The 17,806-nt window shown below is 46.2% G+C and overlaps 1 protein-coding gene across 1 annotated transcript; it reads right to left on the bottom strand.

The window, feature by feature from the left end:
• Positions 1 to 448: 448 nt before the first annotated feature.
• Snf8 (SNF8 subunit of ESCRT-II) lies at positions 449 to 13,832 on the bottom strand. The gene is made up of 8 exons (XM_048365372.1): positions 13,654 to 13,832; positions 13,306 to 13,356; positions 10,976 to 11,114; positions 7,130 to 7,234; positions 2,722 to 2,794; positions 2,224 to 2,365; positions 1,523 to 1,597; positions 449 to 687 (listed from the first exon to the last, which is right to left on the bottom strand). The coding sequence occupies exons 1-8, from the start codon at positions 13,705 to 13,707 to the stop codon at positions 550 to 552; spliced, it is 777 nt and encodes a 258-aa protein (XP_048221329.1). The 5' UTR covers positions 13,708 to 13,832; the 3' UTR covers positions 449 to 549.
• Positions 13,833 to 17,806: the final 3,974 nt, after the last annotated feature.

Raw genomic sequence — 17,806 nt, 5'->3', positions numbered from 1 at the left:
ACAAATCAGTGTTGACCAATTCCTCTCAAGTCTACTTTTCTTTCCTCCAGCCTAGCCACCATTTTAACACCTAGCTTCAGTTTGCTTCACAAAGCCGAGCTCTAAATCTAGAGCCATATAGAGGAAGCTGAAAAAGACTCAAATCAGAGTAACCGGTTTGGTTCCTAAGAGCCCGGCTAATGTGATTAGGAACATGAATTGCAAGTTTTGACTGCAGAGAGGAAATTGGTACCGCTACAGAAAGACTAGGCCCTCTCTAGCCCAGAGACAGCTTGTGTTCTGGGCCCGGCTCCTCCACAAACTTGTAGATGGTCTATGCAAGTATTTCGGATGTGCTTGCTGTTACCTGTGTTACTCAGGTTAGCCTACTGGATAAATGAGGCTTCCTCCAAAAATGATGCAATGTGAAGGCACTTTAAAAAAATAAAATACTGAGGGAAGAAAGAAAAACTTGGAACTTTTTTTCTTTGATAAACAAAATTGTCCAGGTTTATTCACCATGATTTTCCTCCCTCTTCCAGCTGCTGCTGTGTGTCCCTTCACACTCCCTCAAGGGAGGGCTTCTCTGGCCTCCTCTGCTGTAATCTCCTGGGAATAAAGGTCTGTGAAGAGAGCTGGCAGCCAGTAGTGGGCCTCCCCTGGGGCTTGCAAATCCAGCCAGGCCAGCCCTTCCTTCAGCAGGTGTTCCTGGAGGGGGAGGAAGAAGAGAACTCTGAGACAAGGGAGACTTCCTAGGGAAAGTAATGGAGCTAGGCAGTAGCCCCAAACCTGTAACAACCTACATGTGTCTTCACGCATTTGCAACTACAGTGGAACCATCTGTTGGCTCTCCATCCTTGGCCTGCAGTATGGAAAAAGCCTACCAAGCCATTTAACCTTTTCAAGGAGGCAGGAGAGATCGAGCCAAGACATAATGAGAGGTAGTGGAAATGCAGGACCACAAGTTGCTATATGGCCTGAGAAATCACTGCATCTCCCTGCACCAGAAGGGAGGAGTGTTCTAGCTGGCTGTGCGTTAACTTGGAAGCAGATGGGAAGGACCTTATTTATACTAGAATGGACTCACGGTTCCTAGGCTGGAAATACACTCAAGATGAGCTGTTTCTGTCTGCCCAACACTTGGGTGATATTTATGTCCTCCTATTTTACAGATGCCAAATTGCCTGGATAAAGAAAACAGTAACTGAAGCCAGAGTGGCTACATTCTCCCTTTCTACATCAAACTTCCATCACTGTCTGTCTCTCTCCTATATAATATGCAATATATTTAATGTATCATTATAAGTATGTAATTACCATAAGCAGTTACTAATACCTCTCACTCTATAATACTACTTAAGGCCCTGACCAGCAGTTCCAGGGTCAGAGGTCTGCCTCAAGTAATCTACCTTGACAGTGCAATTAAAAATGCCAGCCTTATTCCGAGTGTGGCAACAGTAGAACAAGACTAAAATGCCTGCCTGTGTGCAGCCTACCTTCTCCCAACCAGGGCCCGTGTTTTCTGGGCCATTCAGTTACATACCAGCACTTGCCGCGCTCGTTCCTTCTCCCATTTAAGACTGGCTTGGATTTCACTGACCGTCACGTACCCATTTTTCTAAAGGAGAAGGAAGACAAGTGACTTTCAGGGACAACAGTTTGGTAGGTTGTCTTCTGTAGGTTCCCAGGTACCAAGGTATTAAGTTGGATTTTCACACATCCGTGTGGAAGACTGGGAATTATTCATTCGTAAAGAATAGGGATAAACTATTAACCTAAACTACTTAAGTACTGCTGGCCCTGCCTCACCCTACCCACCCACCAATATAAAAGCTCCCCTTCCCCCTGCATTTATAGTTCCATTTTATATTATAGAATTAACACTGAACATCTTTAACAAATAACATAATGGGCTTTTGGAGGAAGTATCAGGCATGCTGAGCAATGTGGAGATGGCAAGCAAAACTGAAGAGTTCACAATGTAGTTTAAGAATGGCTGTCTCCCTGATTAAGACTGTGCACTCCTTGAGAGCAGAGTATATCCCACCACTCTATGCTCCACAGCCCAGCCCAGTGCTTAGCACAGCAGCTGCTCAATAAATGACTGCTGAATGAGCACAAGCCTGAGTGGTTCATCTATCATACACTCTGCAAAGGACCTATGTGAGAGGGAGGCAGACAGGTGGCTCCTGACTCCCACCCCAGGATGCTCCTTCCCCTGTCTGGAAGCAAGCAGACCGTTACCTCTGCCAGCTGCAGCACCACGGTGTGGTCCATATTAAGCTCAGCTGGAACAGACTGAATGAGGTAAGTGCCGCCCACAGGGATGATGCCAAAGCCAGTGCCCAGCGCCTTTAGTTTCTTGATGGCCCTGATGAGGTCATCCCTGAGGTGAGGAAGAACAGCTTATAGACCCTTGGCAGGCTGAGTGCCAGTGGCTCATGCCTATAATCCTGGCTACTCAGGAAGCTGAGATCTGAGGATCTGAGTTCAAAGCCATCACGGGCAGGGTAAGAAAGTCTGTGAGAGCCTTACTCCAATTAGCCACCAGAAAACCAGAAGTGGAGATGGGGCTCAAAGTGGTAGAACACTAGCCTTGAGCAAAAGAGCTCAGGGACAGCGCCCAGGCCCTGAGTTCAAGCCCCAGGATGGGCGCACACACATGCCCATGCACATGCATGTGTGCAGACACACATACACAAAACCTCTCTGTACTCTAAAGGGTTGGAAAGCAAGACCTACTGGCTGACATCCTGGGCGAACTTGCCCCTTCCTTTTAACACCTGTTGATGTAGTTCCTCCAAAGTTATCAGACCTGTTGTAGAGAGAACAGAAAACAAATGAAGAGATTAGCTTTATGACAGCCTCTAATTTAAATAAATGCCCAGTTATTTCTTTCCAGTAGTCTACAAGTAGCAAAATAGCATTCTAGTAAATTTCTTTCCTTTTCTTCTTCTAAAGTAACTGGCCAACTGGTTACGCACCTGGAATCCAGGAACTGGGGAAGCTGAGGTAAGAAGATTATGATTTTGAGGCCAGCCTGGGCTACACAGCAAGACCCTGACACAATAAAACAAATTAATTATATAAAGTAACTGGCCAGAGATGGGGTGTGAGGCCTTGTTAGAACTTCAATAGGGAATACCTATGAAAATCTAAAAGCAAAGGTAGGCTGGGAATATGGCCTAGTGGTAAAGTGCTTGCCTTGTATACATGAACCCTGGGTTCGATTCCTCAGTACCACATATATAGAAAAAGCCAGAAGTGGCGCTGTGGCTCAAGTGGCAGAGTGCTAGCCTTGAGCAAAAAGAAGCCAGGGGGGGCTGGGGATATAGCCTAGTGGCAAGCGTGCCTGCCTCGGATACACGAGGCCCTAGGTTCGATTCCCCAGCACCACATCTACAGAAAACGGCCAGAAGCGGCGCTGTGGCTCAAGTGGCAGAGTGCTAGCCTTGAGCGGGAAGAAGCCAGGGACAGTGCTCAGGCCCTGAGTCCAAGGCCCAGGACTGGCCAAAAAAAAAAAAAAAGCCAGGGACAGTGCTCAGGCCCTGAGTTCAAGCCCCAGGACTGGCAAAAAAAAAAAACAAAACAACAAAGGTAGCAGTATCTTTGAAAGGCTCTACAGTAAGCCCACATCACTCCAGATTATCTGTAATTTGGCCAAATGTGGACACAATATTTTTTTTAAATCAAAAGAAATTAGGATATGAGGGGCTGGGGATATGGCCTAGTGGCAAGAGAGCTTGCCTCGTATACATGAGGCCCTGGGTTCGATTCCCCAGCACCACATATACAGAAAACGGCCAGAAGTGGCACTGTGGCTCAAGTGGCAGAGTGCTAGCCTTGAGCAAAAAGGAAGCCAGGGACAGTGCTCAGGCCCTGAGTCCAAGGCCCAGGACTGGCCAAAAAAAAAGAAATTAGGATATGATTCAAGTGGTAAGAGTGACTACCTACCAAATGTAAGGACCTGAGTTCAAACCCCACCACCGTCCCAAATTTTTTTTTTCAAACCAAAAAGAAAAAAGTTCAGGGGCTGGGGATATGGCCTAGTGGCAAGAGAGCTTGCCTCATATACATGAGGCCCTGGGTTCGATTCCCCAGCACCACATATACAGAAAATGGCCAGAAGTGGCGCTGTGGCTCAAGTGGCAGAGTGCTAGCCTTGAGCAAAAGGAAGCCAGGGACAGTGCTCAGGCCCTGAGTCCAAGGCCCAGGACTGGCCAAAAAAAAAAAAAAGTTCAATTCCCAGGCCCATGTGACACAGCTCACTGCATGTGAAGAAGCTCTGCTATATTGTTGTCAATTTCTTTAAATCATCATGGGAACAGGTGGTGAGACCTTGCTGTCTTGTAGACTAGCTTTTTCTCTGCCTTGCTTGTGTAACCTTCAACAGAATTCCAAATGGCTGGAAGAAAAGCTGGGAAGGACTCTGGGAAGGCCAAGCTAAAGGCCATTTTCCCATTCTCAGCCACTTAACTTGCAGTTCCCAGTTGGACATGTTCATCCACACCTGAAATCTAGGACAACCATTGTGGGTGTGTGCATGACTGCCACTATGCACTGCCAGCCCACAGTACTTCCGCCACAGAGGTGCCTGCACCAGCAGGAAAAGCACGGAAAGAGGTAAAGGTAAAGCAGATTACCCCTCATCCCTTGCAACTTGCTATTCGTGGAGATGAAGAATCAGACTGTCATCAAGGCTAGAATTGCTGCTGGTGGTGTCATCCCCACATCCACAAATCTCTGATTGAGAAGAAAGGACAACAGAAGACTGTCTAGCAGGGTTTGGGAACTTTTTCATTGCCAAGGGCCATGGAAGTATTTATAACATCGTAATGAGCCATACAAAATTATCAATACAGGCAGGCAGGCTGCAGGCCGCCAACGAGAAGAATTACATGACTGTCTATCATGTACCAAATGAATCCGAGTCCCTTACATGGCCTGTGGGCCAGCTGTCCTCCCACCCCTTCATGCCTGGATTCCTTGTTACCTCAGGACCTTAAATGCTCTTAACAGCTGACCAGAGGTGGGATTTCAATTAACTCTACCTCCCTGAAAAATCAGTTTTGCCTAACTGTAGTCCCCCTTGAGCATGTTGGAAGTTTAATGAGCTTTCCAACCAGTCAGATTTTGGCATTTGCGTCTCAACCATACTTAACTGTTACTGTGGCTTCAAAGAAGCTATTGGTTCCTGAGCAGGGTTTTGACTAAGTTGGCAATTTTTAAAAAGCACTTGACTGCAATTACAATGCAGAAAATTATGGTTGCCAGATTTGATTTTTTTTGCTGCTCCTCGGGCTTGAACTCAGGGCCTGGACTCTGTCCCTGAGCCTCACTATGCTCAAGGCTAGCACTCTACCACTTGAGCCACAGCACCACTTCTGGCTTTTTCTGTTTATGTGGTACTGAGGAATTGAACCCAGTGCTTCATGCATGTTAGACAAGCACTCTACCACTAAACAACATTCCCAGCCCCACCACATTTGATTTGGTAGAGACATTATATCTACTTTGGTGGATAAGTTCAAGATCATATTGTGCTCCCAACACCCCAAAATTAAAAAAAAAAAAAAAAAGCAAATAGTGCCCAACAAGCAAGTTAGGATAACTTTCCCAAGTCAAAGATGGTATATAAATGTGCTTAAGTGATCAAACTTTAGATTTCAAGGTGCCATGTCTTTAGCAGAAGCTGATGACTTTATAGACACAGAGATCCAAACATCCTCAGTAGAGCCCTGAACTCTATGCATCCTGAGAACTGGCTGTTTTCCCTCAACAGCAAACTTCATAATGTGCAGACACCAAGGGTCTATTGCATATATTCTTGACTCTATATATTGTTACTCAAGACTAGTGTCTCTTTACAAGCCAATGATTTATAACTTGTTTGGAGTTGTCTTTAGCATTAACTATCCTAGGGGCTAATTAAGAAAGAAGAGCCCATGGCTCACACTTACAATCCTGGCTACTTGGGAGGTTGGCGATTGAGAGGCTCATGGTTCCAGACTGGCCCAGGCCAAAAAAAACAAAAAAATTCACAAGCCCTCATCTCAACAGAAAATAGATGGATGTGATACTATATGCCCTAGCGTGCCAGCTATGTGGGAAGTGTAAATTAGTAGGGTCACATTCCAGACCAGTACAAGAAAAAAGTGAGACCCTATCTCAAAAATAACCAGAGCAAAAAGGACTGCAGGTATGACTCAAGTGGGAAAGCACATGAAGAGTCTCACAGACTTTCCTGCCAAGGCTGGCTTTGAACCGTGATCTTCAGATCTCAGACTGAATAGCCAGGATTACAGGCATGAGCCTCTGGCACCTGGCTTGACTAATATATATACTGGTTATGAGGGCTTGAACTCAGTGTCTGCGTGCTGTCCCTGAGCTCTTTTACTCAAGGCTAGTGCTCTACTACTTGAACCATACCTCCATCTTCAGCTTTTTGGTTCAGTCTCACATACTGTCTGTCCTGCCTGGTTGACTTTGAACAGCAATTCTCAGTCAGCTTGAGTAGCTAGGCTTATAGGTATGATCTGCGCTGCCTGGCACATGACTAATTTTTTAAGTCATAATTTAAGGAGGCTCAGAGACTCAGTTGGCAAAACCATACTTCTGGGAGGCCGTGCAGCCCTATAGTTACTACTTCAAAACCCATTACTCAGATGCATTCTGCAGACAAGGCCCATTCTTCCCTCCCAACTCTGTAATGACAAGAGTGAACTTCCCAGTCGCAGATCATTAGAGTTAACTATTTAGGTAATTCTGTTCACCCGTAGCCATGAAGACCTGCCATGGATTCAAAAGCATGAAACAGCTCTTTTTTTTGCCAGTCTTGGAGCCTTGGACTCAGGGCCTGAGCACTGTCCCTGGCTTTTTTTTGCTCAAGGCTAGCACTCTGCCACTTGAGCCACAGCGCCACTTCTGGCCGTTTTCTATATATGTGGTGCTGGGGAATCGAACCCCGGGCTTCATGTATATGAGGCAAGCACTCTTGCCACTAGGCCATATTCCCAGCCCCAGTGAACAGCTTTAATCTCAGCACATTGAAGGCCTGAAGACTTCAGTATGGAAAAGAAAACCTCTCAGCATTTCCCCCCTTTGGACAGATAAGCCCAAACCCCAGGCCAGAGGCCCCAACCACCCTCACCTCCATTCCGGTGTTTCAGGGCCAGGCACACTTCAATAATCTGGACGCCAAGCTCATAATAGAAGTCCCCAACGCCCAGCATCTCCGACCAAAATCCTTTTCCAGCTACAAACAGGAAAAAAGAAGCTAGGTTACTGGTGAATTTTTGTTCTTCCTGTTCATTCAGTACCGAGTTAAAACATCTATCCTGTATCAAGTCCTGTTGTCTAGCCCTACATCCTTCTCTGCTTTCTGCTCAAGATCCTTTGAGAGCTGGCTGTGCACCATACCTGTAATCCTGTAACTGGAAGGTTGAAGGATGAAGTGGAAGGATCTTGAGTTCGAGGCCAGCCTGAGCTACACAGAAAGATCCTGTCAGAAAGAGGGGTGGGGGAGTGGGGGTGGGTAGGAAAGAAGGAAGGAAGGGAAGACAGAAAGAAAAGCAAGAGGCTATTTTCTTTTATTACTTTATTGTTGTTTTAGAGGTGATTTACAGAGGGGTTACCTTTACATACATCAAGTAATAAGTACATTTCCTTCCTTTTGCATAGTATCAACTGTTCCCTCATTCTCTCCCATTCCCTCCCTACCATCTCTGCCCACCAGTTGCATACTTCACTTTCATCAATGTCCAGTGTAGCCAGTGAGCTCTACTGATGCACTTTTTCACCCATTTCCCATTGATTCTGTGCCCTTCCCCCACCTTCCCTCGGATGTGCATGTGAATACAACATATATGAGGTAAAGAACACAGTCATCAGAAAATGAAAGAACAAATTAATAATCCTTTGTTTCCATATCTTTGATATGATGTATATGTATATATATAATTGTAATATATTACATATATTATATATAATATATAAATATATAAAGATATATGAAGAAGCACTTGGGTATTACAACTTGAGGATTTTCTCCTAAGACTATCCTCTTTTGGCCTTACTATATGTGAGTATCTAGAATCCTGTGTAATTTTTCATGTCAAATTGTGTCTTAAGGGGCTGGGGATATGGCCTAGTGGCAAGAGTGCTTGCCTCGTATACATGAGGTCCTGGGTTCGATTCCCCAGCACCACATATACAGAAAACGGCCAGAAGTGGCGCTGTGGCTCAAGTGGCAGAGTGCTAGCCTTGAGCAAAAGGAAGCCAGGGACAGTGCTCAGGCCCTGAGTCCAAGGCCCAGGACTGGCCAAAAAAAAAAAAAAATTGTGTCTTAAATCTAACTTCTGCATATCAGAGAGACATGTGCCATTTTTCTCAGCAAGAGGCTATTATATAACTAAAATTTCCTTTCCCAAAGCATATAGTGAAACAGAGTAGGAACTATGGAAAAGACAAGGCTAAGAGAAAAAAAAATGCAGACTTGTAATTCAAAAACCACTGAAAACAATATTAAATGTAAATTGCAGGCTAGGTTATGTAGTAATTATAGAATGATTCCAAACATATGAAAACAATCTGTAAGTATAAAAAAAAACAACTCTCTAGAAACGCATCAAATGCTAAGCTGGGTGCTGGTGGCTCACGCCTATAATCCTAGCTACTCAGGAGGCTAAGACCTGAGGATCACAGTTGAAAGCCAAGCAGGGCAGGAAGATCTATGTGTGAGACTCTCATCTCCAATAAACTACTCAGAAACAGCCAGAAGTGGTTCTGTGGCTCAAGTGGTAGAGTGATAGACTTGAGAAAAAGAATCTCAAGGATCATAGCAAGGCCCTGAGTTCCAGCCCCAGAACCAACAATGATGATAATGATGATGATGTCAGAAGCTGCAAAACTTACAATAAAAGTCAGGCATGGTATTACATACCTGTAATCCCACAAATACAAAAGGGTATAGCTCAAGTGTCAGAGTGTCCAGTATGTAGACCTAGGAATCAACCCCCCAGTGTGTGTATGTGGGAGGGGGGAGCATTAATTTATTCAACAGCACAGGTTAATAAATCAGTGCAAGCCAGGCACTAGTGGCTCATGCCTGTAACCTAACTGCTCAGGAGGCTGAGATCTGAGGATTGTGGTTTAAAGCCAGCCCAAGCAGAAAAGTCTGTAAGGCTCTTATGTATGTGTGTGTGCACACACATGTGCGCACCAGTCTTAGGGCTTAAACTCAGGGCCTGGGCCCTGTCCTTGAGCTTTTTTGGTCAAGGTTAGCACTCTACTACTGGAGCTACTGTTCCACATCTGGCTTTTTTATAATTGAAGATCATAGTCTTGCGGACTTTCCCATCCCAGCTGGCTTCAAACTGCAGTCTTCTGAGCTCAGCCTCCTAAGTAGCTGGGATTACAGGCGTGAGCCACTAGTATCCTGCTACCCTGCCAGTTAAACTCTTATCTAAGAAAAAGCCAGTAGTGGGGCTGTGGCCAAGTGGTAGAGCCTTGAGAAAAAGAATCTCAGGGAAAACACCCAGGCCCTGAGTTCAAGGCTCAGGACCGACACCAAAAAAAAAAAAAAAAAAAAGGTAGAAAGTAAAGTTTCAGTTATTAACTTTATGGTCTGGATGCCCCTTTGCCCAACTTCAAAAGAAAATAACCTACCCAATCACTAGCCTAAGAAAAGATCAAAATCTAATGTGCCTGGGCTGAGAATGTGGTTTAGTGGTAGACTGCTTGCCTAGCATGCATGAAGCCCTGGGTTCGATTCCTTAGCACCACGTGAACAGAAAAGAGCTGGAAATGGCACTGTGGCTCATGTGGTAGCCTTGAGCAAAAGGAAGCCAGAGACAGTGCTCAGGCCTTGAGTTCAAGCTCCAAAACTGGCATTAAAAAAAAAATCTAATATGCCTATTGTTTTGTAGCTTCTCAAAAATGAAGCCATTGGGGCTGGGAATATGGCCTAGTGGCAAGAGTGCTTGCCTCCTACACATGAAGCTCTGGGTTCGATTCCCCAGCACCACATATATGGAAAATGGCCAGAAGGGGCGCTGTGGCTCAGGTGGCAGAGTGCTAGCCTTGAGCGGGAAGAAGCCAGGGACAGTGCTCAGGCCCTGAGTCCAAGGCCCAGGACTGGCAAAAAAAAAAAAAAAAAAAAAAGCCATTGTAAGTTAGGGACCTTCTGTATCTTACATTGCCAGTACTACGATCTCTACAATTATGAAACAAGATCAAGAGACTTATACTTCATCCATATTGTTTAATCAAATGAATGACATATTACTGTGTGTATGTATGTATTTTAGTGCTGGGAATTGAATCCAGAGCCTCACTTGAGCCACACTCCAGACCTTTTTTCTTTTTAAGTAACAGGTTTGAACTCAGGACCTCATCATTGAGAGGCAAGCATCACTTGAGCCACACCCCAAGTATGCCCCTTCCCTTCTTTGTAAAGAGGGAAAATGTTTTAGAAGTCCACTACCAGGACTGGGAATGTGGCTTAGTGATAGAGTGCTTGCCTAGCATGCATGAAGCCCTGGGTTCGATTCCTCAGTACCACATACACAGAAAAAGCCAGAAGTGGTGCTGTGGCTCAAGTGGTAGAGTGCTAGCCTTGAGCAAAAAAGCAGCTCGGGGATAGCGCCCAGACCCTGAGTTTAAGCCCCAGGACTGGAAAAAGAAAAAAAAAGTCCACTACCAGAGATCATTCAGAGCATCATGTAATCAGGTTAGTTTGGGCAATAGTCATCTTACTAGGTATATTTTTTGGCCAGTCCTGGGGCTTGGACTTGGGGCCTGAGCACTGTCCCTGGCTTCTTTTTGCTCAAGGCTAGCACTCTACCACTTGATCCACTTGCTAGGTACTTTTGAAAAACAATATCCAGAGATCTCCTTGCAGCTCTGCTAGAAGATATCTCAATATAGTGAGGACAAGTGAATTTCTGTCCCTTAAGAGCCCTGTGGGGACACTAGACTCCTACAGATAATTCCTTACAGGCCAGAGGATCCACCCCAATGGTCGCACACATGTCCTGGAACTGCACCCGGAACTCAGGGTTCTTCCGGATCTCCTGCTTGTGCTTGCTGGCAAATTCCTCCAGGTTGGTCTTGAACATGTCCAACTGCTTTGACATCTGTTGGTTTGTACAAGAGAAAGATTAGAGGCATCCCAGGTGATAACCAGATGCCAAAAGTCGGTCCGTAGTGAAGCAGCACAGGTAGATCTAACATAAGCAGACTCCTCCAGGCCTACCATTATGTTGCTTATTATCTAGCTCCCCTCTATTTTTGGTATTAGTGGGGTTTGAACTCAGGGTTCCATACTTGCTAGATGGGCACTCTACTGCTTGAGCCATTCCTCTCTTTTTGCTCAGGTGTGTGTATGTGTATACTAGTACTGGTACCAGGATTTTCAACTCTCACTTTGCTTTTTCACTCTACCTCTTGAGCCATGACTCCAATTTGTCATTTTGCTGATTAATTGGAGAAAAAGTTTGATTGACTTTTCTGCCCAGGTTGCCTTTAACTGCAATCTTCACATTATAGGCATGAGCCACCAGAGCCCATCACCCTGATTTTTTTTTGTAGTTGTTGTTGGCTGTGGAGTCTGAACTCAGGGCCTGGTGCTATCCATGAACCTCAAGTAAACTCAAGGCTAGTGTTCTACCACTTAAGCTACAGTACCACTTCCAGTTTTTGAGTGGTTAATTGGAGATAAGAGTCTTATGGAGACTGTTCTGCCTGGGCCAGCATTCAGCCCTCAGAACTCAGCCTCCTGAGTAGCTAGGATCACAGGCGTGAGCTACCAGCACCCAGCTCCCTGATTATTATTATTGTTTTTTTCTTTTGCCAGTCCTGAGGCTTGGACTCAGGGCCTGAGCACTGTCCCTGGCTTCTTTTTGCTCAAGGCTAGCACTCTACCACTTGAGCCACAGCGCCACCTCTGGCCATTTTCTATATATGTAGTGCTGGGGAATCGAACCCAGGACTTCATGTATATGAGTCAAGCACTCTTGCCACTAGGCCATATTCCCAGCCCTCCCTGATTATTTTTGAGATAGGGTCTTGCCTTTTGCTTGATCCAGCTAGACAATGATCCTTGTATTCACACCTCTCACCATAACTGAGATTCCAGGCACACACCACCATAGCTATCTGAAATGATAGTCACATGCCAAAAACACAGCTATTAGCTGAGATGTGGTCTCAAAAACTTTTCAAGCTGGCCTAGAACCCTAATCCTCTTAGTCTCAGCATCCTGAGCTAGTTTGTCTCCTCTATTTTTATCTCTGCCTCTCTTGTGCAGTTTTACTGTCAGCAGAAATGAGATACCCCCAACTCTAAAACAGACAGCTTTTATTTTTGTGTCACTATTGGGACTTGAACACAGGGTTTCTTCCTCTGGCTTGGCTTTTTTGCTCAAGGCTGGCACTGTACCACTTGAGCAATGACTGCAGTCTAACTTTTTTTTTGCTGCTTAATAAGATTCTCAGAGGGCTGGGAATGTGGCTTAGTGGTAGAGTGCTTGCCTAGCATGCATGAAGCCCTGGGTTCGATTCCTTAGCATCACATACACAGAAAAGCTAGAAGTGGGCACTGTGGTGCAAGTGGTAGAGTGCTAGCCTGAGCAAAAAGAAGTCAGGGACAATGCCCAGGCCCTGAGTCCAAGCCCTAGGACTGACCAAAATAAATAAATAAAGAAAGAAAGAAAGAAAGAAAGAAAGAAAGAAAGAAAGAAAGAAAGAAAGAAAGAAAGAAAAGAAAAGATTCTTGAGACTTTGGTTGAAGATTTGTAGGTTTTTCTGCTTGGGCTGGCTTGGAAACTCAATCCTCCAATCTCTGCTTCTCAGTAGGCAGAAGCCACTGGCACCTGGCTTAACAGCTTTCTACATGACTTTGCTCTAAAATCAAGATATATCATTTTGTTGTTTATTTCTGCCAGGTACTGAGGTTGAAAAATCATAAATTCAAATCCAACCTAGGTAACATAGTGAGACTAAAGAAGGAAGGAGGAAAGACAAGAAACAAATGGAAGAAAGGAACATGGACAAGGGCTAGGAATGTAGATCAGTGTTAATGGTGCTTACTTAGCATGCACTAGGAAGAAAGAAAATGGACAAGTGCCCGGAACCTTAGAATCAGCATCAATCAAAAATGTTAACTATTACTATTAGCAGGCTGTCTAAAAAGGGTGCAGCAGCCCAGAAATCCAGACTTGTCAGCCACCTTACTTTAGCCCGAGTTAAATAACCTAGTGTACATGTAAGACTTGCTGCTCAGTCCTGTTCTATCCCTCTTTTTGCCTGGAGCCCTGCCATCACTCACCTGGGCCAGCTGGTCCTCAGCCAGGACAGTCCCTCGTTCCTTATACTTGGCCTGTCAGACAAAGAGATCTGCATGAGTTGAGAGAGTGAGCGATGGGGTCCCCAGCTGTATTAAAAGGAGAAGGGTGTCTCTTAAATGATCTTTTAGGAAGTACAATCGATGCCTTCCGTCTCCCGTCAACTTGGGGGTGGGGGGGATGAGCGGAGGGGCTGGTGGGCCTAAGGATCCTGACACCCCGTAGCAAGGAGCTGGTTTCCCTGGGGGTCGGTTGAGGGACGACTGAAGGGACTAAAACTCAGTGACTCGCGGGTCAGAGCGGGATGGAGAGCGGCCTCGGACACCCCTCACCTCGGCGAGCTTCTTCTTGGCGATGGCGCCGGCTCCCACCCCGCGGCGGTGCATCACCGTTTTGGGCCCGTGGGCCGCGCGGGCTGCCTGGACCCCAGAGCTGGGCGTTCGAGTCTTAAGTCGCCGGCTCCCAATGCGGAAGTCCCCGTTGCGTCATCCGCGCGCGCCGGAAGTCGCGCGCCCACTTCCTTCCGCGGAATGCAGGCTCTGGCGGCCGCTCGTTGGGTGTCTCTCTGGGGCGACGCCGCCCCGCCTGTCGCTGCGGTCGGGGAGGATGCGGGACCCGGGGGTGAGGCGCCCCTCGCTGACCGGCGCGGGGACATGCGTCCCGCCACTGTCGTCGCCTCGGGTTCGGGTCTCCTGACCCGCCTGCTGTGTTGCCCATTGAAGGTTCTAAGGGAGTAAAGTTGGAGGGACCGGCCGAGATTTTGACGTGGGTGGGCCTGACAGTTAAGAACTGAGTTAGAGGGGTAGGTTGGGAGGGGTGAGTGAGAATGTTGAAAGGTTGACATTGATCCAGACGCATTGTATTCCGAAACTGCCTTTGTTCAAAGTATAGCTACTAAAATATCTTTTTTTTTTTAAGAGAGAACTGAACTATGGAGTAGATGATTGCCTGGATCCAGGCAGTTCTCCAGATCTCAGTTCTACTGTAGAAGAGTCAGTTATTGCAGGCAGATTCTGTCATCTCTTGCATTCCACTATCCACAGTTGTAAATTACTACACGTGAACATGAGTGTTGGGAAGAAATATAAGTAAAGCTTTTAGCTGCAGTGCGCAACACAAAAATAGGCTTATTGTCGAGGGTGTGATCAGCCATCTCTTTGTTTAGAAAGCTCCTTCTGTCTGTGTGTGTGTGTGTGTGTGCGCGCACGCGCACACTAGTTCTGGAGCTTGAAATCGGACTGGATGATGTCTCTGAGCTCTTTTGAAAGCCATCATCAGGAAGAACATTGATGGTGGCACCATCACTTGACCTCTATCCCCACAGAATGACAGCCACAGTGGGGAAGAACAAAATCACCAAGAGGTCAGAGATAAAGTCCTTCATGAAAGTTTATAATCATAACTCCATGGACAAAACTCAGCAGGGCTGGGAATATGGCCTAATGGCAAGAGTGCTTGCCTCATATACATGAGGCCCTGGGTTCAGTTCTCCAGCACCTCATATACAGAAAGCGGCCAGAAGTGGCGCTGTGGCTCAAGTGGCAGAGTGCTAGCCTTGAGCAAAAAGAAGCCATGGACAGTGCTCAGGCCCTGAGTCCAAGGCCCAGGACTGGCAACAACAACAACAAAAAAAAACCCACAAAACTCCTCAGCAAGGGCTGGGAATATGGCTCAGTGGTAGAGTGCTTGCCTAGCATGCAATTCCTCAGTACCTCATAAACAGAAAAAGCCGGAAGTAGCACTGTGGCTCAAGTGGTAGAGTGCTATTCTTGAGTAAAAGAAGCTCAGGGACAGTGCTCAGGCCCTGAGTTCAAGCCGCAGGACGGCCAAAAAAAAGACATATACACATTACCTGAATATTATTTTCCACACCATGAGGTAAGTACTTTGTTGTTGGTGTTGCTGTTGCTTTATTGTGTTGGTGATGAGCTAAGTACCACTAGTTCACACCTGTAATCCTACCTTCTCAGGAGACTGAGATCTGAGGATCACAGTTCGAAGCCAGCCTTGGCAAGAAATCCATGAGACTCTTATCTCCAATTAACTGCCCAAAAGCTAGAAGTAGAGCTGTGGCTCTAGTGGTAGATCACTAGCCTTGAGCAAAAAAGCTCAGGGACAGCACCTGGGCCCTGAGTTCAAGCCCTAGGACTGGCATACTCCCACCCACACACACAAAAGTAACTTGCCAGGCTGGGAATGTGGCCTAGTGGTAAAGTGCTTTCCTCGTACACATGAAGCCCTGGGTTTGATTCCTCAGCACCACATATATAGAAAAAGCCAGAAGTGGCACTGTGGCTCAAGTGGCAGAGTGCTAGCCTTGAGCAAAAAAGAAGCCAGGGACAGTGCTCAGGCCCTGAGTTCAAGCCCCAGGACTGGCAAAAAAAAAAAAAGTAACTTGCCCAGCCTGAAAAACCTATGGAGTATCTGGGACTTGCTGTGATTAACTCTAGAAATGCTAAAATGTGACTAAATTAAGAGAAGACTGCATTCCGGGCAGAAAACTCAAGTCAAAAGAAAAACAAGAGGCCTGCCTTTTGTGAGTGGAGAGCATTGGGAAAGGGCAGCTGACTGCAGTGGGGAAGGGTGATAAAAAGATGACTTTAGGACAGTTTGCCCACTTCCTTATCCTTATTCCTACCACCAGTCCATGTTACCCTCATCTCTCTGGAAATTCTGCAAGAGCCTGGGAAATGGTCTTCCACTCCTTCCCATTCATCTCAGTAGGTCTCTGTCTTCAAAGCCATTGTTCTGGAGTGCACATACATTCTCAGACAAGCTCTGCTTAAAATCCTTCCAGTGGGCTGGGAATATGGCCTAGTGGCAAGAGTGCTCACCTCGGCCTCATATACATGAAGCCCTGGGTTTGATTCCTCAGCACCACATATATAGATAAAAGCCAGAAGTGGCGCTGTGGCTCAAGTGGCAGAGTGCTAGCGGTGAGCAAAAAGAAGCCAGGAACAGTGCTCAGGCCCTGAGTTCAAGCCCTAGGACTGGCAAAAGAAAAAAAAAATCCTTCCAGAACTTTCAGCTTGCACTGAGGCTACAGCGCAAATTTAATGAGGCTGGGCCCTGCCCACCTTCCCATAACCTGTTCACTCAGTTGCGCTTTTTGCTGTATAATAGGAATACTGGCTAAATATTAAGCCTTCCTTTGCTTGAAGGACTATTTTGTCCCTCAAATCTCACTCAGCTTAATTGCTATTTTCTTACTATACTTCATCTGGAGAAGGCATCTTCATCCTCTCATAGCTTTGTAGTCTTCTTCATATAATTGAGTGCTGTGTGATTAGATAGATAGATAGATTATAGCCAGGTGCTCCTGACTCAAGCCTGTAATCCTAGTTACCCAGGAGGCTGAGACTGGAAGATTGCAGTTCAAAGCCAGCCCAGGCAGGAAAGTCTGTGAGACTCTTTATCTCCCAATTAACCACCAAAAAGCCAGAAGTGAAGAAGTGACTCATATGGTAGAGCACCAGCCTTGAGTGAAAACAGCTAAGTCGAAAGCACCTAGGCCCTGACCAAGTACCAGTACCAGTACCAGTACAAAAAGAAAGAAAGAAAAAAAGAAAGAAAGAAATTGTGTTTGTATGTTAAAATGAAGGCTTTTGGGGGTCCCAGCTACTCAAGAGGCTTTGGGAGGTAGATCACTTGAGCCTGGAGTTTTAGGGCAGCCCAGATAATAGAGTAACACATCTTCTCAAAAGAAAAACAAAACACATTGTGACCTATGTCTGTGGCTAATTCTGTGTGTGTGTGTGTGTGTGTGTGTGTGTGTGCGCGCGCGCCAAGGCTAGCACTCTACCAATTGAGTCACAGTCCCACTTCCAGCCTTTTTTTGGGGCGGGGGGGGGGGGGGCGGCTGGTCCTGGGTCTTGAACCCGGCATGGGCACTGTCCCTGAGCTACTTTTTCTCAAGGCTAGCACTCTACCACTTTGAGCCACAGTGCCCCTACCAGCTTTTTCTGAATAGTTTATTGGAGCTAAGAGTCTCACAGACTTTCCTGCCTGGGCTGGCTTCAAACCGCAATCATCAAATCCCAGTCAGTAACTAGGATTACAAGTGTGACCACTGGCACCTGGCTCCACTTCCAGGTTTTTGGGTGCAATTTGTTGGAGGTTAGAGTCTTATGGACTTTCCTGCCCACTGGCTTCAAACCACAATCCTCAGATCTCAGCCTCCTAGGATAACAGGCATGAGCCACTGACACCCAACTTATGGCTAAATTTTGAGCTCCTGAGAAACATGCCTTGTGTCTATCTCCTCCTTTGCTACACACAATGTTTAGCATGGTCCTTGCCTATGTGAAGTTTCCAGTAAGTGTTTGTAGAAAGAATAGACAAAGGGGGGCTGGGGAAATGGCCTAGTGGCAAGAGTGCCTGCCTCATATACATGAGGCCCTGGGTTCGATTCCCCAGCACCACATATATAGAAAATGGCCAGAAGTGGTGCTGTGGCTCAAGTGGCAGAGTGCTAGCCTTGAGCAA

Source organism: Perognathus longimembris, chromosome 17 (assembly GCF_023159225.1).
Source record: "Perognathus longimembris pacificus isolate PPM17 chromosome 17, ASM2315922v1, whole genome shotgun sequence".
In the NCBI taxonomy this organism is placed as follows: domain Eukaryota; kingdom Metazoa; phylum Chordata; class Mammalia; order Rodentia; family Heteromyidae; genus Perognathus; species Perognathus longimembris.
Note: the sequence above shows the minus strand (reverse complement) of the source record. Positions and strands in the feature narration are given on the sequence as shown.